Source organism: Nannospalax galili, unplaced genomic scaffold, assembly GCF_000622305.1.
Source record: "Nannospalax galili isolate Female #2095 unplaced genomic scaffold, S.galili_v1.0 scaffold851, whole genome shotgun sequence".
NCBI lineage: Eukaryota > Metazoa > Chordata > Mammalia > Rodentia > Spalacidae > Nannospalax > Nannospalax galili.
Window position 1 is genome coordinate 762,293 of NW_008330578.1, and position 25,519 is coordinate 787,811.

General features: G+C 42.8%; 1 protein-coding gene across 6 annotated transcripts in view; it reads left to right on the plus strand.

The window, feature by feature from the left end:
- The window catches only part of Rad54l2 (RAD54 like 2), a 126,338-nt gene that overhangs the window by 95,144 nt on the left and 5,675 nt on the right, over positions 1-25,519 (plus strand). For 2 of the 6 annotated variants that reach the window (XM_008849614.3, XM_029554364.1), the window contains exons 4-20: positions 745-884; positions 2,690-2,806; positions 3,205-3,431; positions 4,341-4,523; positions 4,833-4,966; positions 7,199-7,395; positions 9,677-10,019; positions 10,694-10,871; positions 12,500-12,751; positions 12,977-13,095; positions 15,166-15,284; positions 17,875-17,974; positions 18,923-19,128; positions 19,528-19,700; positions 20,841-21,037; positions 23,006-23,205; positions 25,378-25,467. In XM_008849614.3, the coding sequence (XP_008847836.1) occupies positions 745-884; positions 2,690-2,806; positions 3,205-3,431; positions 4,341-4,523; positions 4,833-4,966; positions 7,199-7,395; positions 9,677-10,019; positions 10,694-10,871; positions 12,500-12,751; positions 12,977-13,095; positions 15,166-15,284; positions 17,875-17,974; positions 18,923-19,128; positions 19,528-19,700; positions 20,841-21,037; positions 23,006-23,205; positions 25,378-25,467 (2,975 nt within the window). Of the gene's footprint in view, positions 1-744; positions 885-2,689; positions 2,807-3,204; positions 3,432-4,340; positions 4,524-4,832; positions 4,967-7,198; positions 7,396-9,676; positions 10,020-10,693; positions 10,872-12,499; positions 12,752-12,976; positions 13,096-15,165; positions 15,285-17,874; positions 17,975-18,922; positions 19,129-19,527; positions 19,701-20,840; positions 21,038-23,005; positions 23,206-24,388; positions 24,449-25,377; positions 25,468-25,519 lie in introns of those variants that run through there. The other 4 variants (XR_003846532.1, XM_029554368.1, XM_029554372.1 and 1 more) reach the window with 4 other exon arrangements.

The following is a 25,519-nucleotide window of genomic DNA, read 5'->3' on the forward strand; positions in this document are numbered from 1 at the left end:
CATCTAGTGTCTTTTATCATCTCTACCTTATTGCCTTGAGACAGAATCTCTCATTGAACTAGGCTGGCTGACCAGGAGCCTCTTAGGATCGGCCTGTCTTTCCCACAATGCTGGAGTTTTAGGCACATTCAGCCACGCCTGGCTTTTTACATAGGTGCTGAGGATGTGTGTGGGGATGTGCATGGATGCCAGAGGAGGACATCCAGTATCTTCCTCTATTGCTCTCTACTTTATAGTCTTGAAACAGAATCTCTTAATGATCCTGGAGCTCAAAATTTTTCAGCAGGTTTGGTGGCCAGCAAGTTCATGCAATCCTGTTTTTGGCCCATCTCATCCTGTCCGTACATGGTCCTCATCTGTGCCACCCCAGTTCTGGGGTTACTGGTACACTTGGCCATGCCCAGGTCCTCATGTTTATCCAGCAAGTGCTCTTCCCATCAAGCCTTCTCCCCAGTACCTAACCCTTGGTCTTTGTGCAGAGTCAGGTTGGCAAGGATGTCTACGAGTAAGTCAAATAATAAGGAAAGTATGCTAGCCCAGAACCATTTGAGCTTGAACACACCCTCAACCACCCCCCCACCCAATTTCGAAAGCCCTAGCCCTGCCTATTGTATAGGTTGCATCTGTGGGGCTTTTCCTTTACTTGGTTCTCTGATTCAGCAATGGTGATTTTCTTCTTTAGTTTCCTATTACATTGCCCAAGTCTTAAGCTAACCCAAATGCTCTCTCCTTTTTAATGTTTAGAAAGCTACTCCGGGAAGATCAATTGGAGCCTGTTACCAAAGCAGCACAGCAAGAAGAGTTGGAAAGAAGAAAGCGTCTAGAACAGCAGAGGAAAGATTATGCAGCCCCCATTCCCACTGTTCCCTTGGAATTCCTACCTGGTAAACAACCTGTGTATCAGGAAAGATTGTTAGCTCCAGGGAGAAAAGACCCTCAGCTTGCAGAGTGGTCAAAGACAGATCTGGATTGTAGTCTTTTGGGAGTCCTTGAAGGCTCTTTGCCTCTTGAGAGTAGTAAACAGAAGAATTGCCATTTAGAAAATGAAGATGGATAAACATATACTTTTCAAATTAATGTTTTTTTTTAGGTTTTTTTTTTCTGTAGCTTTTGATCTTTTTTTTTAAAAAAATTCTATTTATTTATTTATTTACTTATTTATTTTAGTCTTTTTGAAACAGGGATTCCCCATAGCCCCAGGTGGCCCGGAGCTCACCATGTAGACCAGGCTGGCCTTGAACTCAGAGATCCTCCTTCTGCCTCCCAAGTGCTGGGACTGTAGGCATGTGCCACCACGCTCGGTGATTTATTTATTTTTATTTTATGTATATGAATGTTTTGCTTGCATGTATGTAAGTATACTCATGTCATGCAATGCCTGCAGAGGTCAGAAGAAGGTGTCAGATCCTCTGGAACTAGAGTTAACAGATGGTTGTTAGCCACCATGTGGTTGGTAGGAACTGAACCTGGGTCCTCTGCAAGAACAGCCAGTGCTCTTAACCACTGAGTCATCTTTCCAGCCCCTAGCTTTGGATCTTAACACACCAAGGAATTAGGACATTTTTAAAAGTCAGGTGGATAACAAGATGTAAAAACCAGTAGAAAAAGGGAATTTGGAAAGAAGGCTGAGATTTTTGAGATTCCCTCAGCTTCTCTTCCCAGTGGTTGCTTTCCATTAGAGCAGCAGAGGAAGAGGGGTGTAAGATATGTTTGAGCTAAATGTGTTTAAAAATTGTTTTTTTTTTTAAAGATTTTACTATTTTAAATTATGTGTATATTTATGTGTGAATGCCTAGGAGGCCAGAAAGGGGTCCACTGGAGCTGGAGTTAGAGGCCGTTCTGAGCTGCCCCATGTGGGTGCTTGGATCCAAAATCAGGTCCTCTGCAAGGGCAGTAAGCACTCTTAGTCACTCACCCATCTCTCAATTCCTTTAAAAAATTTTTGTTTTAGCTCAGTGGAGAAAACAGAAAAATTCTGAGTAAAAAAAGAGATTGTTTTAGTTACATTTAGTTGTTATTACAATCGTGTATGTGTGTGTCTGGGTATATACACATGAGTACTAGTACCTATAACCCCTGGAGTTGGAATTACAGGTGGTTGTGAGCCACCTGATATAGGTGCTGGGAATCGAACTCAGGTCCTCTGGAAGAGCAGTACATGCTCTTAACCACTGAGCCATCTCCCCAGCTCCAGTTACATTTTGTTATTTTGTGTTTGTGACTGGGAGTGGGGTGGGTGGGTATGGATGTGCATGTGTCAAAGCACATGTGAGGAGGCCAGAGGACAACTTTCAAGATTCAGTTCTCTCCCTCTACCATGTGGATTCTATTGATCATACTCAGGTCATCAGACTTGGCATCAAGAACTTTAAAAATCTGAGGGAAAATTTATTTATTTTTATTTTGTGTGTATGAATGTTTTGCCTGCATATATGTAATTGCACTACATGTGTGCAATGCCCATGGAGTCCAGAAGACGGTTGTGGATTCCCTGAACTAAAGTTAGGGGTGGTTGTTAGCTGCTGTATGGGTGATGGGAACTGAACCCTGGTCCTTTGAAAGAGCAACCAGTGCTTTTAACTTCTGAGCTGTCTCTCTAGCCCCAGCATCAAGCACTTTTACTTGCTGATCCTTCTGTTACCTGCCGAACCATCTAAAAATGTGCTTTTGACATTCTCTTTTTTTCTAGAAGAAATTGTCTTACGAGCAAGTGATGGTCCTCAACTCCCACCTCGGGTCTTGGCCCAGGAAGTCATTTGTTTGGACAGTAGCAGTGGCAGTGAAGATGAGAAAAGCAGTCGGGATGGTAAGATCAAGTCAGAGGCATGCCCCTGCCTTCTACCCATGGTGCCAGTGTTTATCTTGGCACTTAGCTGTGGTGTATGCATGTGAAAAGGGGTGGGGGACTGTTTTTAGAAGTTTTACTCTGTAGCACAGCCTGGAACACATGACAGTTCTGTCTCAGCCTTCCAAATGGCTGAGATTACACGTGTGCATCCTCACACCTGACTTGGCTGTATTTTTGGAAAAATTGGGATTGGGGGCCTACCTTTGACATACTTACCGAGTCTCCTTATTAAATGGAAGCTTTCTGTTAACTTGAAACGAAAAGAGAGAAATTTTAAAGACAATTATTTTTTGTTAAGTGGTGATAAATTCTGACCAGCTGTCAATACTCTTCTGTTCTTGTTTTTGCTGTCTCAGAGGTGATTGAACTGAGTTCTGGAGAGGAGGATACTCTGCACATTGTGGACAGCAGTGAGTCTGTCAGTGAGGAGGACGAGGAAGAAGAGAAAGGTGGCACCCATGTGAATGACGCCTTAAACCAGCATGATGCTCTTGGGCGGGTCCTTGTCAACCTGAATCACCCTCCAGAGGAGGAGAATGTCTTCCTCGCGCCACAGTTGGCACGGGCTGTGAAACCTCATCAGGTAGTGCAAATCTTGATCCTCCTCTCCTTTTCCTTTCTGCTTGGAACATTACTTGGTGTTAGTTATTAGCATTGTAGCCTATAAAATGCTTGTTTGAGCCCATGTAGCTATTGGAAAGTCCTGATCCTTCCTCTTAGCAGTTGATGCTTGGAGATTCCTGTGACTATGAAGGGGTGGGGAGAGACAAGAGATAAGCCTCAGGTTTGTCCTGTCATGTAGACTCTGCAGCTCTTGGCCACCATCTTGCTTCTTCTGTTGGATGGTTTTTTTTCGGTCTTTTTGAGACAGAGTCTCCCTGTAGCCCCAGCTGTCCTGGAACTCAGGCTGGCCTTGAACTCACAGAGATCCGCCTGCCTCTGCTCCCAAGTGCTGGGATTGAAGGTGTGCACTACCACACCCAGCTTCTGTTGGATTTTTTAGGAAGAGTTTGAGAGGTATACTCCAGAAGAGACACAGAAGTCAGGTGTCAGGGAATTTCTGAAAGTTGGGAGCATAATAGTTTGTATTGATCCAGTGCTTAGAACTAATAAATGAATGTTCATATAGTCAGAGATTGACTCAGCCTAAGAGCTTACCACAGCAAGAACTACTTATAAAATGGGATGCTTAAAGGAGATGCCCCCTCAAGCCCAGACCAGCCAAGAATTTGATACTGAAAACTCTTCTATCAGATGGGACATGATACTAGGCCAGTACATTTTTGTGTTTTCTCCAGGATAACTGTCGCCAGCCAGAATGACAGGGAAACTTCTGTCAACTAGTCAGGGCATAGAGCAACTTTTGTGGTCAATCATAACAGCCACCTGGCATAATACTTGCTCATTTACTGACTAATTCCCAAGTGAGTGTAAACTGTATACCTAATCTATGGAAGTCCCTATGACATCTATCTGGTTTGTCTCTTGTCAGATTGGTGGGATCCGCTTCCTATATGATAACCTAGTGGAATCCTTAGAAAGGTTTAAAACCAGTAGTGGCTTTGGCTGTATCCTGGCCCACAGCATGGGCCTGGGGAAAACTCTGCAAGTGATCTCCTTCATTGATGTCCTCTTCCGCCACACACCAGCCAAAACAGTCCTCGCCATTGTGCCGGTAAGAATTTTTGAGAAGGTTCCACTTAAGTCACTCCTCTGAAGAGCTCTGAGTTAATGTCTTTACTGGCTGCTAAAAAGCTTGATGAGCTCAGATCTGTGCTTTTTCATTAAAACTCTATTTAGAGGGCTGGTGAGATGGTTCAGTAGGTAAAAGTGCCTGCTATAGAGGCCTGACAACTTGAGTTTGATCCCTAGGAGTTACATGGTGGAAGAAGAGGACTGACCTCCGTATAAGTACACACAATGTAAATAAAAGTGCTTCAAAAGAAAAGAAAAAAAAAACCCAACTCTTTGGGCTTTGTCACAGGTTAATACTCTTCAGAATTGGTTGGCAGAGTTCAACATGTGGCTCCCAGCTCCTGAGGCCCTTCCAGCTGACAACAAGCCTGAAGAAGTCCAACCTCGGTTCTTTAAAGTCCACATCTTGAATGATGAGCACAAGTAGGTGACCTGCCCTTTCTTCACTCTCATTCTTTTTAGACTTTTCTCTGGGATCTAGATGTGAGTTCAGTCTATTCAAGTCTGTATCCTGTTTTCCTGTCTTCCCAGATTCTTTTTGGTTTCTTGATTTTTCTATTTCTCTGTTCCTGCTACTTCACCCCTCCCCCTCAACCTTTCAGTAGTCAGAGTTATATAGCTTTAGAAGTTTCTTTGTTTGGCTTTAGAATGCTTTTATGTCATGAAAAATCTACAGACTATCATGTTTTCTAAGGTATACTATAGTAAAATTCAACAAAATACATGGAACTTCACTTTCAAGTATTGATTTATAGTTGACTTTTTTTTTTTGGATAGAGTCTCACTATGTAGCCCTCACTGGCCTAGAACGCACAATGTAGACCAGGCTGGTTTTGGTACCACATAGATCTACCTGCCTCTTCCTTCTAAGTGCTGGGATTAAAAGTATGCAGCATTATGCTTAGTGAGAAGAAGGTTTTTCTAAGGGCTTAGAGGCCATTCATTTTATATGTCTTTTCATTCTGGGAGATTATGTCTGTTCTAGGTTTGCTTCTTTGGTAGAGATGGGATAAATTCACCACTTTGCAGTGACTAGTGAATAACTTCAGGAAGACCTTGTCCTTTAGCTAGCTCCTATATTGACTTAATGGTACAACTTCTGTAACTTTGAAAAGTGCAAACTTTGCTTTTGTTTTAAATTTAAATAAAAGTACTTATATGTCCATTTTGTAAAGTCAATTTGATTTGAAAAATCTAAAGCTACTTCTTGGTGCAAGCCAGCTGTCCATGCTTTCTTTTTACCTCATTGGCATAGACAGTTTAAAAGGTACAATTTTCCACAGAGGCTGCTCTTTGTGATTTGGCCATACACAGCAGAATGAGGAGATTCTGAATACCAGACAAGTGGTTGATCACCTGCTCTGCTTTCTTGGATTTCAGGATTATTAGTCTACATGTAGTTAGTGAAACACTGTGAGGGCTCCAGTGTTTGCATGGAGTGGCTACCTAGGGTCTTTTGTTAACTCTGCTGCCTTTGACCTTGTACTTTCTTTTTCTTTGATTATTATTACTGGAGCCTGGTAAGGTGAAATGCAGAATGTTGCTCTTCTTCCTATGACTTGTGTTTGCCATGGGAATGACTTGAAATGCTCTCTAAAATGTTGGATTATAATCATGAGTATGCATGCAAGGGCTTAACATTTTCTTTTGCCTTCTTTCATTGAATTACTGATTCTTGCTGTTTAAGCATTCATTGTCCACGATCCAGTCCACCCTCAGCATAAACTATTTTCTCTGGGATGCTAGGAAAGTCCTTGGGCTTGCTGCCATGGGAAATCTTTGGCAATAAGGAGTTCTGAATATAAATGAATACAGCTTTGATTATAAAGGATTCTTCCTGATTAGCAGCAGAAGTAATAATACTTTGTTTACATTTATTTTTTAAATTATTTTTTAAGATATTTTTAAAAAATTTATAATTTATTTATAGCCAGGCATGGTGGCACACGCCTGTAGTCCCAGCACTTGGGAGGCAGAGGCAGGCAGATCTTTGTGAGTTTGAGGCCAGCCTGGTCTACATAGTGAGTTCCAGGACAGCTGGGGCTACAGGGAGACCCTGTCTCAAAAAGACAAAAAAAGGAAAAAAAGAAAAAGAAAAATTTATTTTATGGGTATGATTGTATTGCCTTCTTGTATATAATGTCATGAAATGCCCATGGAGGTCAGAAGAGGACGTTGGATCCCCTGGAACTGGAATTATGGTTGGTTGTTAGCCACCATGTGGATGCTGGGAATCAAACCTGGGTTGCCTGTAAGAACAACCAGTGCTCTTACCTGCTGAGCCATTTCTCCAGCCTGTTTACCTTAAAAAACCAAACCAGGGGCTGGAGAGATGGCTCAGCAGTTAAGAACACTGACTATTCTTGCAGACGACCCAGGTTTGAATCCCAGCACCCACATGGCAGCTAACGACTGTCATAACTCCAGTTCCAGGGGATCTGACAGTCTCTTTTGTCCTCTGCAGGTATTGCATGGCATAGGTGTACTTACCTACATGCAGGCAATACACACATACACATAAAATAAAAAAATAAAACAAAAAAAACCACACTAGACCCAACCTGACCTGACCCCTGATCCCTGACCCCCAACCTGACCTCCAACTTTATAGAATAATAGTCTATCTCATACAATTTTCTCTGTTCACTCTTGCAGGACGATGGCATCTCGTGCTAAAGTGATGGCTGATTGGGTGTCAGAGGGTGGGGTGCTGCTGATGGGGTATGAAATGTATAGACTCCTCACTTTGAAGAAATCATTTGCTACAGGTAGACCGAAGAAAACCAGGAAACGTTGTCATCCAGTTATCATTGATCTGGATGAGGAAGATCGACAGCAGGAGTTTCGGAGAGGTGGGTAATCTATCTTGGAAATAACTTTGGGTATTTCAAAGGGAACATTGCTAATAGTACCTAGTCAGATATGAAGTGGAATGTTGATGTGAATTATTATCATGAACTAAAAATCCTTGATCCCCAAGGTGGGTGGGAGAACCTCCAGTCTTTCACAAAGTGATGCTTTTTCTGCAGGCCACACATGGGCTCAGAGCAAATTCCCCTGTTGTTGTGTCTGTTTGTCTCACAGAACAGTTGAAGAAGTAACTACTGCCATTACCACTTCTTTTTTTTTTTTTTTTTTTTTTTTTTTTTTTTACTATTCTGGGGATTGAACCCAGGGCTTTGGACCTCACTATGTAGACCAGGCTGGCCTCGAACTCACAGAGATCCACCTGCCTCTGCCTCCTGAGTGCTGGGATTAAAGGCATGTACCACCACACCCAGCGTCATTACCACTTCTTAGAGCTATGTTCTCATAAAGTAGTGAGAAAATATAAACTGTAAATTATTCATATAAGGGCTGGGTGTGGTGGTGCACATCTTTAATCCCAGCACTGAAAGGCAGAGTAGGCAGGTGTCTGTGAGGTCAAGGTCAGCCTGGTCTATGTGGAGAGGCCCAGACCAACTGGGACTACATAGTGAGAGACTGTCTCAAAAGTAAAAACAAAGGGTCTAGAGAGATGGCTCAGTAGTTTAAGAGCATTGGCTGCTCTTGCAGAGCTGGGTTTGGTTCCCATCACCCACGTGGCAGCTAACAACCATCAGTAACTCCAGTTCCAGGAAATCTGATGCCCTCTTCTGCCTTCCAAAGGCATTACATGATGTGGGTATACATGTAGGGAAAACACTTATACATGTAAAATATAAATGAAGTAGATAAATAACATTTTAAAAATGGGGGAAGGTATGGATAGGTGAGGGGATCTAAATGCCATCAAACTGTATTATATGAAATTTTAAAAATTCAATAAAAAAGAAAAACAAATTAAGATAAAAACAAACAAAAACCTCATAAAAACAGAAGAGTAGTACTATTTTTGACTATAAAAAAATTGAGCTCAGTTGCTGCTCACAGTTCTTTCTTTTAAGGAGCCTTTTCTTTGTTCATTTAGAGAAGAAAGGATTTTATGTTTTTTAAGACAGGGTTTCACTACATAGCCCTAGCTGGCTTGAAATTCACTATGTAGACCAGGATGGTCTTGAAATCACAGATGTCCATGTATCTGCCTCCTGAGTGCTGGGATTAAAGGTGTGCACCACCATGCCTGGAGATAAGAGAGTTTTTAAAGGTTTCAAGGGTATTCATTTCATACATATCTTTATTCTCTGAAATTATGTCTGTTCTAGGTTTGCTTCTGTGGTACAGCTGGGATGAATATCCTATTTAGCAATGACTGGTGAATAACTGTGGGAAGATCTTGTCCTTTAGCTCCTGTCAGCCAGCCTTCAAAAGGAGTGCAAACACTGGCAATTCTGAGAACCCATTGAAGTGCCTAGATTATTCCCACAGGTTTCATCCAGATATATTTTTAATCCTAGGTTCACAGGTTGGCGGTCCTTCTCTGTGTTCCCCAGTTGATTTAAGTCCTGGGATTGTGAGTCACTTTTAGCTTGAAGAAGTAGCTGGGCATGGGGGTACATGCCTTTAATCCCAGCACTCAGAAAGCAGAGACAGGTCAGTTTCTGTAAGTTGGAGGTCATATGAGTCTACACAGGGAATTCTGGGCCAGCCAGGGACACAAAGTGAGAACCTGCCTTAAAACAACAACAAAGCTGGGTGTTGAGAGGGAATAATGGAGGAGACTTTATGGAATACAAAGTTTAAAACTATGTTTATGGGGTTCTTCTAAATAAACATTAAAATTAAGCATTAAAGTGGTGCACACCTTAAATCCCAGCACTCGGGAGGCAGAGGCAGGCGAATCTCTATGAGGTCAAGGCCAGCCTGGTCTACATAGTGAGTTCCAGGCCAGCTGGGGCTACTGGGAGACCCTGTCTCAAGAAAGACCAAAAAAAAAAAAAAAAAAAAAAACACCAAAAAAACCCCCCAAAACAACAATAACAACAACAACAAAAAACCCCAAAAACTTAATGCAAGAGTCAGTGACCAGGTTAACGTCACACCAGAAACGCAGGAACTTGCATGGCTAGTCCCCTTTCACCAATGGGGGCTGACTCTTGCTTTCCTGCTTCCTTCATTTCTTCTGTCTCTTCCAGGGTGCTCCCTTACTTCTCATATTATTGACTAAGAGCAGGCCCTCTCACCCTCTGACTCCGGATCCTCTTCCCTCCTTAGAGTTTGAGAAGGCCTTATGCCGCCCTGGCCCTGATGTGGTGATCTGTGACGAGGGACACCGCATCAAAAATTGCCAGGCCAGCACCTCACAGGCCCTGAAGAACATACGTTCTCGTCGGCGGGTAGTACTGACTGGGTACCCCCTACAGAACAACCTCATCGAGTACTGGTGCATGGTGGACTTTGTGCGCCCAGATTTTCTTGGCACTCGGCAGGAGTTCAGCAACATGTTTGAACGTCCTATCCTGAATGGGCAGTGTATCGACAGCACACCTCAAGATGTCCGCCTTATGCGCTACCGGAGCCATGTTCTGCACAGCCTTCTGGAAGGCTTTGTGCAGAGGTGAGCCAGGCTCGGGGCCTTGTGTTTTGAATCCTCAGAGGGGCAGTAGGCTTGCCAAGGCTACTATGAAGGGAGAATGTTACCACTGGAGGGCCCTTCCTAGTGGAACAGCAGTAAAACTCCTTTGTGTAAATAGCAGGTAGTGCATGTCTGCTGTTTCTGTTCTCTGAAAATTTGGCTTATAAGCACTTCCCTCAGAATTACCTTTAAAGTTGCTAAGAAGCAAGAGTGAGCCAACATTCTGTTCACTTTGGTAAAAAATAGATTTGGTTTTAGGATATTGCTTTACCAGTTTCAGCATCCCAGTTGATGACACTTAGGTTAGCCTAAAGCAGTCCTTCATTTTCCCATTAGGATGATATATATGGAGAAAGCACAGAGAGGCAGCCCTGAATTGGGGCAAGAATCTAGAGTTCCTCTGGTCTTAGTTACCCAGTTAGTTGTGACTTGGGGTGGATCACTTTGCCTCCTTGCTTATTTTTCATTCTTAAGACGAGTTTCTTCATGGTGCTGAACCACCCTGCTCTAGCAGAAAGATGGGTTGCTTATTGAGATTTCAAGAGGGAAGTATGGCAGGAGTGCAAGGCCTTATTTTTATCCTGTGCTATCCCCTCCTGGCTACAGTGCCTGGCCACTCAGCCTGCAGGTCACTTCTCGTCTCTTTGCCTCTATAGGAGAGGCCACACTGTGTTGAAGATTCACCTCCCTGCCAAGGAAGAGAATGTGATCCTGGTGCGGCTCTCTCAGATTCAGCGAGATTTGTACACACAATTCATGGACCGTTTCCGGGACTGTGGCAGCAGTGGCTGGTTGGGGCTGAACCCTCTGAAGGCTTTCTGTGTATGCTGCAAGGTATGTTAGGGCCTCAGGGAAGATACATAGGGGCTAAGCATGCATATACGGAATTACTCTTAATAGGAGTCCTTGGTGAAGGAAGAAGAAAGGGCTTTGTCAGTTCATAGTGCTAGAGTGCTCCTTATGAACTCCAAAGCAAGATACGCTGATTGTATGCCATATAACTTCTTGGGGTGGCACTCGTATTGTATAACTGGTGCCTCTGTTAGAAGCACAGCTGTCGCACTAATTGTTCTACCAAACTTGGGAAATCACTCTTTCTCACTGACTTTTTTTCCCTTGGAAAAGGATGATGGAGGGATATTGTAAGATGGAGGGTTTTTTTTGTTTTGTTTTGTTTTTACCAGTAGTATAATCAGTCTTTGAGAAATACAGAGCTGAAGCTAGACCTGAGGTAATGGGATAGTGATACCATAAGCTACATAGGGAGACCCTGCCTCTAAAAAGCAAATAAAAAGACATTTTGAAAAGTTCCTCCATCTGATCTCTATTTGAGATCTCTCATCCCTATTATTGAGAGACTTATTCTTTGATTTAGTGTCTCAGGTTATATTCTTAGCAGACCTGTTAAATATTGTTTGATTCACTACTGCTTCAGTAAGTCCGCTGAAATTGTATGTGTGGAGTCAGGTGGAGTTTCCTCATTCATTCATTCATTCATTCATTCACTCACTCACTTATCATTCATTCCTTCATTTGCATCTTACTATACAGTCTAGACTGGCTTGGAGCTCAGATTCTCCTGTCTCAGCCTTCTGAATGTGGGGATTACAGGTGTGTGCTATCACACTTAGCAATAGATAAGATTTCAAAAAAAAGATTGCATCTTTTGAAACAGGGTTTTGCCATGTTGTCCTGATTGCCCTGGTACTTGATATGCAGCCCAGACTGGCCTCAAACTCTTGGCAGTCATCCTGCCTCAGCTTCCCAACTGTGTGGATTACAAGTATACAATACCACCCATGGCTTTCAAAACCCTTCTTTTGTAGCCACTGTCTTAGATTAGAGCTAGGAAACTAAGGCAAAAGTGGTCTTGTGCTTCCGGTTATGACATCCTTCCTTCTTCTGTCTCTTCTTTCCGGAATTCTCAACTCCTCCTAGGAATAGTCTTCGAAATGACATGATTGGTCATCTCTAAGTCAGATACAGTTTGTCCATAGGGAGGGATTATTTTTTGTGTTGTAGTTGAATATAGCCACACATTGAAAACAAAACACGCTTAATCCTATTTGACACAGCCTCTTTTTTTTTCTGTCTTTTTGAGGCAGGGTTTCCTTGTAGCCCCAATTGATCTGGAACTCACTATGTAGACCAGGCTGACCTCAAACTCTCAGAGATGCACCTGCCTCTGCCTCCTGAGTGCTGGGATTAAAGGCATGAGCCAACACCTAGCTTTTGACAAAGCCTTTTTGATTATGTACCAGACACATTGGCATTTCCCATTCATGTGTCATGGTCATCAGAGCTCTCAGTGAAGTTGGATTTGAATGTGCAGGATTTGGGAGTATGTTAATTTGGGTATGCAGTGTGTGCTGTCACAGGAGTATGTTTGACCATGTTCTCATACTATTTGAGACACCATTGGAATGCTCTCTGTCCTGTATTCCTTGTCTCTTTAACTTTAGATTTGGAATCACCCTGATGTGCTGTATGAAGCCCTTCAGAAGGAAAACCTGGCCAATGAGCAGGACCTAGATGTGGAAGAGCTTGGCTCAGCAGGGACCAGTGCCCGGTGTCCACCACAGGGAACAAAAGTCAAAGGAGAAGACAGCACCTTGGCTTCCTCAATGGGAGAGGCAACCAATAGCAAGTTCCTGCAGGGAGTTGGCTTCAACCCTTTCCAGGAGAGAGGCAATAACATTGTCACGTATGAATGGGTGAGTCAAGCAGAACCTTCAGTAGCCATAAACTACTACTGAGAAGAAATGATGCATAACCTACCCTGGGGCAGGGGTACGTAGTACATAGTACACTGCACTGCCAAGGCCTATGCAGAGAATTACAAAGGTAGCCAGTGGGCCACTGCCTTGGAAGGCAGAGGATTTTATTTCTAGTTATCCAACCTTGGATCTTCTCTAAGCTGCCTTATTTTTCTCTTTCAGGCCAAGGATCTTCTAACTAATTACCAGACTGGAGTCTTGGAAAACTCTCCCAAGATGGTACTTCTTTTCCACCTGATTGAGGAAAGTGTGAAGCTTGGGGACAAGATTCTTGTGTTTAGGTAGGAAGAAAAATTCTCAGTTGAGGCTGGGTGTTTATAGAAAGGATTAACATAGCCTCCACAGAGTGAGACCATCTCCCTTCGTATCAGCACCTTTTATGCTCCAGTCCTCTGCAACCAAGCATTTATAATGAGGCCCGTCTTTCATCCCAACTCCCAGCCCAGTTTCATTGTTTTGCCCAATGTGATTTCTCCACATAAAATGATTTAGAACCCTATGCTGGCACTAGAGATCATAGTCTAGTCCTTCAGACTGAAAACTAAGCCTGGCCTATAGCCTTTTTTAGTTCTACTTGAGAGCTCAGCCTTCTTTTCACATGTATTTATTTGCTTATTTTTAAATTTTTTTTTTACCTTTTTGTTTTTTTGAGATAAGGTTTCCCTAGTAGCCCTACCTGGCCTGGAACTTGTATGTAGACAAGGCTGGCCTTGATTTCCCAGAGGTCTGCCTGCCTCTTCCTCCTGAGTGCTGGGATTAAAGGTGTGTGCTACCACACCTGGCTTGTTTATTTTAATTTGTGATGCTGGGAGTTGAACCTATGACCTCAGGCATTCTAGGCAAATACTCTAGTACCCATTGAGTTATATCCACAACCCCTCTTGGTTTCTTTGAAAAATTTTTAAATTACATTTATTTCTTGGTGTGGTATAGTATGTGCATGCGTGCATGTGTGTGTGTGTGTGTGTGTGTGTGTGTGTGTGTGTGTGTGTGTGTGCGCGTGCCTCTTGGGTCTCAGAGAGTGAATTCAGGTTATCAGGCTTGGTGGTTAGTGCCTTTACCCTGCTGAGCCATCTTGCTGGTCTCTTGAGGTTTCTTTTTTAAAAATTATTTTGTTATTTTAATTTTATGTGTATAAGTCTATTGCCTACATATATAAGTGCACCCTTGTTATACAATGCCCTTGGTGTCAGAAGAGGGTGTTGGTTGGATCCCTTGGAACTGGAGTTATGGATGGCTATTAGCTACTATGTGGATGCTGGGATCTGAACCCAGGTCCTCTGCAAGAGCAGCCAGTGCTCTTAACCACTGAGCCCTCTCTCCACCCCCTTTAGGTTTCTTGAGACAGGGGCTCATGTTGCTAGGCTGGTCTTGAACTCCTAATCCTTCTACCTCTACTTGCTGATATGCAATAAAGATTATATTTGATCCACAAAATATAAAAGGGTTGCTATTTGGTCCTTTATAGTAAGCTTTTGCTGACCCTAACCTTTTTTCTTAAGTTTTGTATATAAGGCCAAGTAAGTAATGTGATTTATTCCAGAGTTATGTTCTTGGTTGTAGCTTTGAGTCTCATCAAGGCCTGGCTGTTCAAGGAGACAGACAGAAGTGAATTGCTTCTGACCAGATTTGCCCCAAGGATCCTGGCTTGGGAGCCTCAGAGGCTTCCACATGTGACACACTTTAGGAGGACAGTTGGTAGTGTTCTAACTTGTGAACAGCTTAGGGTCCCCCTGATTTAAGTATCATTTTTGAAGAGCCTGATACTCCGCATTTTTTTTTTTTTTTTTTTTTTTTTTTTAATGTCAATTGGGAGACAGGGTCTCCCTGTAGCCCCAGCTGCTCTGGAACTCACTATTGTAGACCAGGCTGGCCTTGAACTCACAGAGATCCGCCTGCCTCTGCCTCCCGGGAGTGCTGGGACTAAAGGCTTGTGCCACCACACCCAGCTACTCCACATGTTTTGAAAGCAGCTAAGTGATTCTCCATAGTAAGATCCTTAAGATTGCCTGTGGCCCACAATCAGACTGCACGTATATCCATCTAGTGTTGGATTTTAATGTTGAGTACTGTTTAAGTTCTAGGTTAAAACTCAGAATGTTCAATGGAGAAAGTAAGGAATGGAGAGAGTTTTGTTTTTTGGTTTTTTTTCCAGTGAGTTTGTGGAAATAAGTATATGGATAACCCTGCTCCTATTATGAGCTAAGAACATTCTTGGTTGTTCTTGGGGAGAAGAAGGGGCTCCATCTTATGGAGAGTAGGTTGTGGGAGCACCCAGTTAGATGATTGTATATGAATGTGGGAACAAGGTTTCTTGGGGTTTGGACCTGAATTACCTTTTTCCCTTTCAGCCAGAGCCTTTCCACCTTGGCTCTCATCGAGGAATTCCTAGGGAAACGAGAAGTGCCCTGCCTGCCTGGTGCTGAGGGACAAGGAGCACAGAAGTGGGTGCGAAATGTCAGCTACTTCCGTGAGTTTATTGCTTCTTTGTTCCTAAAGTCTTGGGAAGATATGCTTAAAGGCTTCTCTTCTCCCACTCCACTATTCATCAAGTGCATAGAATATGTGATTAGCCAAGAAGTAGAGAGATACTGTGAGCCATGTGTTGTGTAAGAATCACTACTAGGGCTGGAGAGATGGCTCAGTGCTGCTCTTGTTGCTCTTCCAGTGGACCTGAGTTCAGTTCCCAGCACCCATACTAGGTAGCTCACAACTGCTTGTAACTCCAGCTCCAGGGTATCTGATGTACTCTTCTGACTGCCATGGACACCCACACACATGTGGCATACACACCCAGAGACACATACATACACACAAAGATAAAAATAAATCTTAAAAAAAAAAAAAAAAAAGGAGTCACTATTACTGAGTGTCTAGGGGCTTAGTAGAGATAAGGTGAGTGTAGAGAAGTAGAAGGCACTAGCCTTATCTTCATTTGAGGTACACTAACTCAAGGCCCAACAGTAGCACTGTGTAAGGCCTTGAAGTTAGGTTCTAAGGAGGGCAGAATCACTGTGATAAGCCTCTGGGAAAGATGGGAATTTGAATGTTCAGAACTACTATGGCCTAATGGTCATCCAGGCAGAGTGCACATAAGCCTAGAGCATGCTTTCTCTGTGGGGGAGAGCTAATGCCCCTAAGGGGATGAGAAATTTGGGGAGAGGTGCGTGGGGGAAAGAAATTTTTTTTTCAGATGTAATTCACACATATAGTACATAACCATGTATACATTATATTTGTAGTATTACTATTTCATGGAAGATATAATGTGATTGAGAAAAAATTTTTTTAAAAGGTTCCTTAGGTGAATGGTAACAAAAAGAAAAAATTGAGAACTGGGCTTTGTGGTGCACACCTTTAATCCTAGGCAGGCAGATCTCTGTGAGACAGAGGCCAGCCTGGTCTCCATTAGCAAGTTCCAGGCCAACTGGCACCAAAAAAGAAAGAAGAAAAAAAGGTCAAAGTTGAGAAATATTGAGTTGCTCTGTTAAAATTTGGATCAGATTTTGGTTGCAGGGTTCTGTCCTATGTATTGCAGGATATTTAGTAGTATCTGTGCTTTCTTCCAATTAGATATCAGAAACATCTTCAATTTTGGCAACTAAAAATGTCTCTGGACATTTTCAGATGGTCCCTGGAGAGTAGGAAAGTAGAAAAATTAACTTTGAGAGCCATCGGCCTAAAGAAAGGATTTAGAAAATGGAGGCTGAGAGCTTATGTTTTCTATAAGCTTACCCAATGAGACAGTGAGGGGCTGTGCTTTGAAATGAAAAACTCTGGAAAGTAGGCTGGGGTCCTGATTGAGAGCCCTAATACTACAGGCAATTAATTGGCTATTTTCTACAACAGTAGCAAATCAATTTTCCATCTGGCATTTCATACCCCTTGTTTTGTCTGTTACTGAACTTGACAAATGCAGCTCCTTCTTTATGTTGCTTCATACCTGAGGGTGATGGTTTCTCCCCCTTTTGAACTCGTTCTTTTCTTTTCTTTTTTTTTTTTTTTTTTGAGAAAGGGCCCCCCTGTAGCCCCAGATGGCCTGGAACCCACTTTGTAGACCAGGCTGGCCTTGAACTCACAGAGATCTACCTGCCTCTGCCTCCCTAGTACTGGGGTTAAAGGCCTGTGCCACCACACTTGGCTGAACTCATTCTTTTCATACATGTGCCCCTTGTCATTGCTTCAGGTCTTTCTTTCATGTTTCTTTATAGTGAGTTCTTAGCATCGGGAGCCTTTTCAAATGCAGGTGTCTTGCTGGCCTGGTGGCACATGCCTATAAACCCAGCACTTGAGAGGCTGAGATGGAATGATTGTGAATTCAAAGCCAGCTTGGACTACATAGTGACACTCTGTTTAAAATATAGCAAAACTTCTGAAGGAAGAGGTCTGATAGAACATTGTCTATATTAAAACACAAAATCCTTAGTGTTCCTGCACTCACTAGGAGTCCCATGGCTAAAGCAGAGAGGTTACCTTGAGCCAGTATTTTCTAAGCTCCCTAAGTGAGTCTTATGCACTCTCAAGTTTAAGAACATTAGCCTTAGAATTCACTAAAGGGGGGAAATGTATTTTATAATCTATGTTGCATGTGAGAGTCACTTGAGCATACTTTCAGTATTGATATCAGGGCCTACAACCATGGTATGCCCAGTGGGTGGGATCTGGGTAGGTTTCTATTTGTCTGCTTGGTTTTTAAAACACATTTGCAAGGCTGGAGACCAAGGTCAGCATTTAAGAATGCATACCACCGGGTATGGTGGTACACATCTGTGAGTTCAAGGCCAGCCTGGTCTACATAGTGAGTTCCAGGGAGACCCTGTCTCAAAAAAAAAAAAATGCATACTGTGTTGCAGAGGACCTGAGTTCAGATCTCAGCACCCACATTGGGTGGTTTATGACCCTTTGTAGCTCTGGTTCCAGGAGGATCCAATACCTCACTCCATACACATACTTAAAAATAAAATTAAAAAAAAAAACAAAACACATTTGCTCAATGACTTTTATGCGTTTCCATGCCCTCATCTATCCACTTTTTTTGGGGGGGGTTTCTTCCTTCCTAGGGCTAGATGGTAGCACCCCTGCCTTTGAGAGGGAGCGGCTCATTAATCAGTTCAATGATCCCAGCAACCTCACCACCTGGCTGTTCCTTCTTTCCACAAGGTGAGTGGAGTCTGTGAGGGAAGATCAAAGAAAGGGCTGTTCATGAAATTGGCTACCTGGGTAGGTACCTCAAAGGCTTATCCAAATCTGAGAAGAGAGCTGTTCAGGTTTATAACTTGTTTTTGAGGTCAGAGTGGGGACCCAAAAGAAAGTTGTATTAATGGAGGGCAGTTATCATAGTGTCATAAAGTTCTTTGAGATCTTCATTAACAATTGTCATAATTAGCTTTTCTCTCAGAAGTGTTCTGAGGTTTAGACAATGTGAAAAGTACCTAGTCTTAGCACTTTGGAGGCAGGAGGATTTTCAGTTCAAGGCCAGCCTGACTCCTATCAGTTAGTCCTTGTTGCAGAACAGACCAAAGCAAAACAAAACAACAAACCAAAACAAAAAATAAAAGTGTAGTGTAACTGTGTTATCTCATGCCAAGTACCTTAAAAGTTACTCTGCCTTCTGCCAACAGAATGTATTCAGCAGGGTATGAATTATTTTTTTCTTTGAGATAGGGTCTCATGTAGTCCATGCTGACCTTCAACTCATTTATACCTGAGGCTGACCTTTAACTCCTGCTCCTCCTGCCTTTACCTCTCATTTATTGGGATTATATGCCCAGTTGGGTATGAGTCTTTCATTCTCCTTAGTAAACTATTAGAGTAAAAACACTGGAAACATTTATAGACAGATGTTTCTACTCACTAAGGGATGTCACTAGAGCTAGGATGCAGGGGCTTTGTTACAAAGGGATGTTATAAGGCACATCCATGTTGGACTTTAGGACATGTTTTTCAATGCTTGAGAATATAGTATTTATCAGAAGGGCAGAAAAATTCTAGAGTTTATTGTGCTTAAGACAAAGAATAATGCTGGGGTAGGAGTCACAAAGGGCAAAGCTAACTTGAAAACCATCGTTAAGACTAAGGACTCTGTTATTGTTGGCTCGTGTTTTCAAGGGCCGGCTGCTTGGGTGTGAATCTGATTGGTGCCAATCGCGTGGTGGTATTTGATGCTTCCTGGAATCCTTGCCATGATGCCCAGGCAGTATGCCGGGTATACCGTTACGGTCAGAAAAAGCCCTGTCACATCTATCGCCTTGTGGCTGACTATACTCTTGAGAAGAAGATCTATGACCGGCAGATTTCCAAGCAGGGCATGTCAGGTGGGCCATTTTCCAGGCTTTTCCAGAGGCACTTTTATACCAGCTGCTATCCTTATTGTATCAAGGTGTGAGGGGAGAATTGGACTGTGGGAAACGGTAAGCTTTGAATCATTGAAAGCCAGCAGTTCTCCCATCTCATCCTAATTCAGATCGTTCCTTAAAAGGGAATTGACCTCAAATTGTGGAAGGTAGGTTTAATGATGAGAGCCAATAGTTTTCTCTTCTATGATGTTTCCATTTTTCCAGGGCTCTAGACCTGTCTTTTGACTTTTGTATGTGGGAAGACATTATTAGTGGCAGTGAAGCCACTCAACTTCCTTTCTCTCTACTGACTTTTGTAGTTGTGTTTTCAGCTTTCTTTGACATGTGCTGATTTTGTTCTTACCTTTTTCCTTCTAGATCGGGTAGTAGATGATTTAAATCCAATGCTGAACTTCACCCGGAAGGAAGTAGAAAACCTGCTGCACTTTGTAGAGAAGGAGCCAGCTCCCCAAACATCTTTGGATATAAAGGGGATAAAGGAGTCAGTCCTGCAACTTGCCTGTCTGAAGTACCCTCACCTCATCACCAAGGTAAGAAGACCCTGATAAACATGAAGTCCCTGGCATGGCAGACTCAGTCCCTGGAGGCTTCTTTGCCACATTGCTTCCTTCTTTTGAAATAATAGTTCTTGCACACAACTTGAACTCAAGTGATTCTTTTGCTGACCCCCTCCCTCACCTTACCTACATCCACGCCCTACTCTAGTCCTTGGAATGCAGAGCTTAGTCAGCCATGTGGAATAATTGATGACTGAGTTTCTCTAGCAGAAGGAGGGGAAAGTTCTGAATGTAGTTTGCTAATTCTCTGAACTCCTCTGTCCTTTTGATGGGGAACACAAGTTTAGGCATTAAAAGCTGGTACTAGAATAGAGCTATGAACTGTAGTTTTTTTTTAAAAAAAATTATTTTGGAGCTAGAGAAATGGCTCAGTGGTTAAGAGCACTAGCTGCTATTGCAGAGCACCTGGGTTCAGTTCCCAGCACCCACATGGTGGCTCACAAACACCTGCAACTCCAGTTACAGGAGATCTGACGCCTTCTTCTGGCCTCCGTGGGCATTGCATAACATGGGTGCATTTCCATACCTGTAGATAAGAGACTCATCTACATAAATAAAAATAAATAACATAAAAAATTATTTTTATTTATTTAGTTTTACGGTTTATTTATTTGGTATGTATGCGCACGCGTGCGTGTGTGTGTGTGTGAGTGCAGGTGCCTGTGGAGCCCAGAGGTATCAGAACCCCTGGAGCTGGAGTTACAAGTGTTTGTGAGTTGCCCAGTATGGGTGCTGGGAACGGAACTTAGATCCTCTGCAAGAGCCACATGTAATCCTAACCGTTCTCCAGCCCTTTTAAGTTTTTATTGTATGCATGTGTGTGTATACATATGTACAACTTTGTAGAGTGGGTTCTCTCCTTCTACCTTTACATGTATTCCAGGAATTAAATTCAGGTCGCAGGACTTGCACAGCAAGTGCCTTTACCAGCTGAGCCATCTCATCAGCTCATACACTATATTCTTGACAGAACCTGTTGATTTGCCTATGAGCAGGCTCTTTGACAGTGCTGGAAACAACCAGCCCTTTCTTGGTTCCAAAGTAAGGCTCATTGTAGATCACTTACATTTGCACAAAGACTGATAATTAAACCAATATTGCTCATGTCTCCAGGAGCCTTTTGAGCATGAGTCATTGCTCCTCAACCGAAAGGATCACAAGCTGACCAAGGCTGAGAAGAAAGCAGCAAAGAAAAGCTACGAGGAAGACAAGCGCACATCGGTACCCTATACCCGCCCATCGTATGCGCAGTATTACCCTGCCAGTGACCAGAGCCTGACCAGCATCCCTGCCTTTAGTCAGAGGAATTGGTGAGTAGCTGATAGAAGGGAACCCCTGATAGACCCAGATCTCTTTCCCCTTGGATCCTGTTTCAACCAAAGGGAAAGTCTTGCCTGCTCTTTGGCTGCTATGAATAGGTTAGGTTCAACTCTAGGGTCAGGTGTCAAAGCAGTTCAGCAGTTACTGTGTTTTAAACAACTCTAGATTTGACTACCCTTGCTGGAAAAGTGAGCTGCTGGCCTTGCTACTCAGGAGAACCCTTCTGGTAGAATGGTATAAAACTGTTGACTTACGGGGGGCTGGAGAGATGGCTCAGTGATTAAGAGCATTGACTGCTCTTGCAGAGGATCGAGGTTCAATTACCAGAACCCACATGGCAGCTAACAACCTTCCATAACGCCAGTTCTAGGGTAATCCGATGTGCTCTTTTGAGCTCTGCAAGCATTACATTGGTGTACTTACATACATGCAGGCACAACAAATTAAAAAATTAAAAAACAAAACAAAACTGTTGACTTATGGGCCAGTCTTCAGTCACATGAGAATGAGTATACCAGCCCAAGGAATGTCTTTAAAATGCATCAAGACCAAAGACACAGACATCAGCAAGCTTATCGACAAGTGGAGCTGGTGAGATGGTTCAGCAGGGAGAACACTTTCCATGCAAGTCTGAGGATCCGAGTTTGATCCCTGTAGCCCACGTAGAATTGACTCCACAGTGTTGTCCTCTGCTCCTTTACACATACATCATATACACACGTACATAATAACAAATTAAAAAATAATAAAACTTATTGACAAGGAGTGTTTTCATAAATCTTGAATCAGAAAACCAAAGTGGTTGTGCACACCTGTAATCCCAGTATTCAGGAGGTGGAGGCAAGGAGAATCAGAAGTTCAAAGTCATGCTTGGTGAGTTTCAGGATACATAAGACTCTGCCTGGAAAGAGTAGGGGTGGAATTAAGATTGTGAATCAAAAGTAACTTTCTCAAAGTACCAACATCTAGTTGAAGAGGTGAACAGTGAAGAGCACATCGTTGTCTATGGGGTGGTGTTCTGGTAGTAAGGGATGCACAGCCAGTTCTCTATTTGGCTGTTGTTTACAAGTCTGGCCTTAGGGCTGGAGAGATTGCTCAATGGTTAAGAGTACCCACTGCTCTTCCAGAGTACCTGGGTTCAGTTCCTAGCACCCACATGGTGGCTCACAACTACCCAAAACTCCAGTTCCATGCACACACATGGTACACACAGGCAAAACACTCATGAAATAAGCAAAACTTAAAGAAAAAAAAAAGTCTGGCCTTGTGCATAGTGCTTTAGTGCTTTCATGGCTGCAACTTCTGTGTGGTGGATATTACTAAAGTGGCATAAGGAGACTGGCCCAGACAGGAGCCAGGAGGAGCATGATGGAAAGTAATTAGAGAAGAGAAAGGTGTCTATATTACTTACTAAGGTTTGAGGTATTTGGGGCTGGAGAGATGGCTCAGTGGTTAAGAGCACTGGTTGCTCAGCAGAGTACCCAGCATCCACATGTCAGCTAACAACCATCTCTGATTGCAGTTCCCAGGAATATGATGCCCTCTTCTGGCCTCCATGGGCATTACACACATGGGTACACTTGAGTACAAACAGGCAAATACTCAAACTTAAAAGTTTTTCAGGAAAAGATTTGAGGTATGCTTGTGAGAGAGAAATAGAGGCTAGAGGCATGACTGAGACATAGTAGCAAAGAGGCAAAGGGCTAAAACTCAGGGATAAGCTGTCAGATATCAGTGAAATAATGGCTTTCAGAGAAGGAAGGCATCATATGCTTCTCTAGAATTTCAACCTAGATGGTACAAAGAACTTTGCTCTTCCCTTCTATGAGACCCTGCATGCTCTTTCAGTGCTTCTCTCAGATGCAGCTAAGGCTACAGGATGTAACAGTCTGTAGGGGATCTACAGCTAAGGGGCTCTTCTGCCTAATTCTGTAAGTATGCTTGTCTTTTTCTTGCAGGCAACCAACACTGAAGGGTGAAGAAAAGCCTGTGGCCAGTGTTCGTCCTGTACAGTCCACCCCCATCCCCATGATGCCCCGGCATGTCCCACTTGGGGGTAGTGTAAGCTCTGCCTCCAGCACAAATCCATCCATGAACTTCCCCATCAACTACTTGCAGCGGGCGGGAGTCCTTGTGCAGAAGGTGGTCACCACAACAGGTTGGGAACTCCTAGGTTCTGTTCTGGGGCAGGAGTCCTTGTGCAGAAGGTGATCACCACAACAGGTTGGGAACTTCTAGGTTCTCTTCTGGGGCAGGAGTCCTTGTGCAGAAGGTGGTCACCACAACAGGTTGGGAACTCCTAGGTTCTGTTCTGGGGCAGGAGTCCTTGTGCAGAAGGTGGTCACCACAACAGGTTGGGAACTCCTAGGTTCTGTTCTTGGGGAGGGTGTAGTCTTCTTAAAAATTATTAATTAATTATGGACAGGGACTTATTGTATACACCAGGCTGGCCCCAAATCATAGAGATATACCTGTCTCTGCCTCCCGAGTGCTGGAATTACAGGTATGCACCACCATGCCTAGACCTTAAAATATTTTTTTAAAATTGTTATTATTTTCATTTTATGTGTATTAGTATATTGCCTGCATGTGTGTGAGTGTACCTGTGTTGTGCAGTGCTCGAGGAGGTAAGAAGACAGCATCAGGTCCCCTGGAACTGGAATTATGGAAGGTTGTTAGCCACCACGTGGGTGCTGGGAATCGAACCTGGGTCCTCCGCAAGTGCAGTTAGTGCTCTTAACTGCTGAGCCATCTCTTCAGCCCCAGCCCTTAAATATTTAAATTACATTTTAATTAATTTATTTTGTTGTATGTGCATGGGTGTACGTGTGCCACACTGTGCATGTGGAGGTCAGAGGACAGTCTGTGGAATCAGTTCTCTCCTTCTACCATGTGAGTCCAGGGGATTAAACTCAGGTTGTCAGCCTTGGTAATAAGCACCTTTACCCACTGAGCCATCTCACTGGCCTGGTGGTGTCTTTTTAAACATGATTTTGATCATTTATAACATGTATACATGGCTTTGTTCATGTATAACATATACACTTTTTGTATACATGTCACTATATTTGTCACTAATAGAGAAGATTCTCTGATCTTGAGGAATTTGCATTCTAGTGAAATATCTGGCTGGGATTTTTTGAGAATAATGAGTGGAATCCTTTGAAAACTGTGGGCATTCTGGAAATGTTATGGGATCGTGAGGGTGGTCTCAAAAGCTTTTCAGATGTATGAATGTGCTGAGCCCTGCCTAATACAGGGTCAGCTGGGTATAAAAACCGTCCTACATAATGAGAAAATCCGAATTGTCACTTGATTTTTTTTCTGTGTGTTTGTTGTAGGTTGAGCATGGTGGGCCTGGGAGCAGTTGAAGGAAGTGAGCATCCCATCCAACAATTAGAGTTAGTTCAGAGATTCAGTGGGATTGGGAAGGAAACCATTTCATGATCTTGCTTTTCATCTTGTTCTTTAGAAATATTCATGCTATATATACATTTTTATGAAAACATTGTAACTGATTTTTCTTAGAATGAAAGCAATATGTGTCATTTATTTAAAAAATTGAAACCATGTCAGGCATGGTGGCACATGCCTTTAATTCCAGCACTCAGGAGATAGAGGCAGGCGGATCTCTGAGATTGAGGCCAGCCTGGTCTACATAGTGAGTTCCAGGCCAGCTGAGACTACAGGGAGACCCTGTCTCAAAAAGACCAAAAAAAAAAAAAAAAAAAAAAACCTAAAACAAAACAAAAAAAAACCCAACCAGAGAAACAAAAAACAAAACACTCTGGGAATCTTATTTCTTTGCTGATTCTTAAAAATTCTTTCTTCCAGATGTGGAGGAATACCAGTAAGGAAGAGGATAAAAGTAGTTTTGAAGCCTAGAATGATGTGGAACAAATACATGCAAAGAGTTCAGAGAGGCGAAAAAAATAGAAATAACCATTCAAATTAAAATTTTTTTTAAACTTAAAAATTCTGTGATTTGGTTTTTTTTTTTTTCAAGCGGAAGAAATAATTCATTTTGAAGATCTTTAACATTATATTCTTTCTTGAGCAGATTAAAAATATGAGTTTTTAAGTAAACCAAGGGAAATTAATCAGAAAGATGATCAGATTTCTGAGTAATTTCTGGTTTTCATAGTATTCTTTGTTGAGACACTTATGAAAGGTTCTGCATGTTACACCCTCCCTGGTTCTATCTCTACAGAGAGGCTTGTGGGATACCAGAGAGGACCTGGGATGAATAAGAGGCTTTGTATTTTCTTCTTCCTTTTCTTTTTCAGTTAATCCTGGTGTAATCTAAATGTGAAGTCTGTTTTTTCACCAGATATTGTTATTCCTGGACTCAACAGCTCCACAGATGTTCAGGCAAGAATTAATGCTGGCGAGAGCATCCACATCATCCGGGGGACAAAAGGTAAGCCTAGTTAAGGGCCCAACCCCTGCCTTTGTCTGATAGTGCTAAGCTG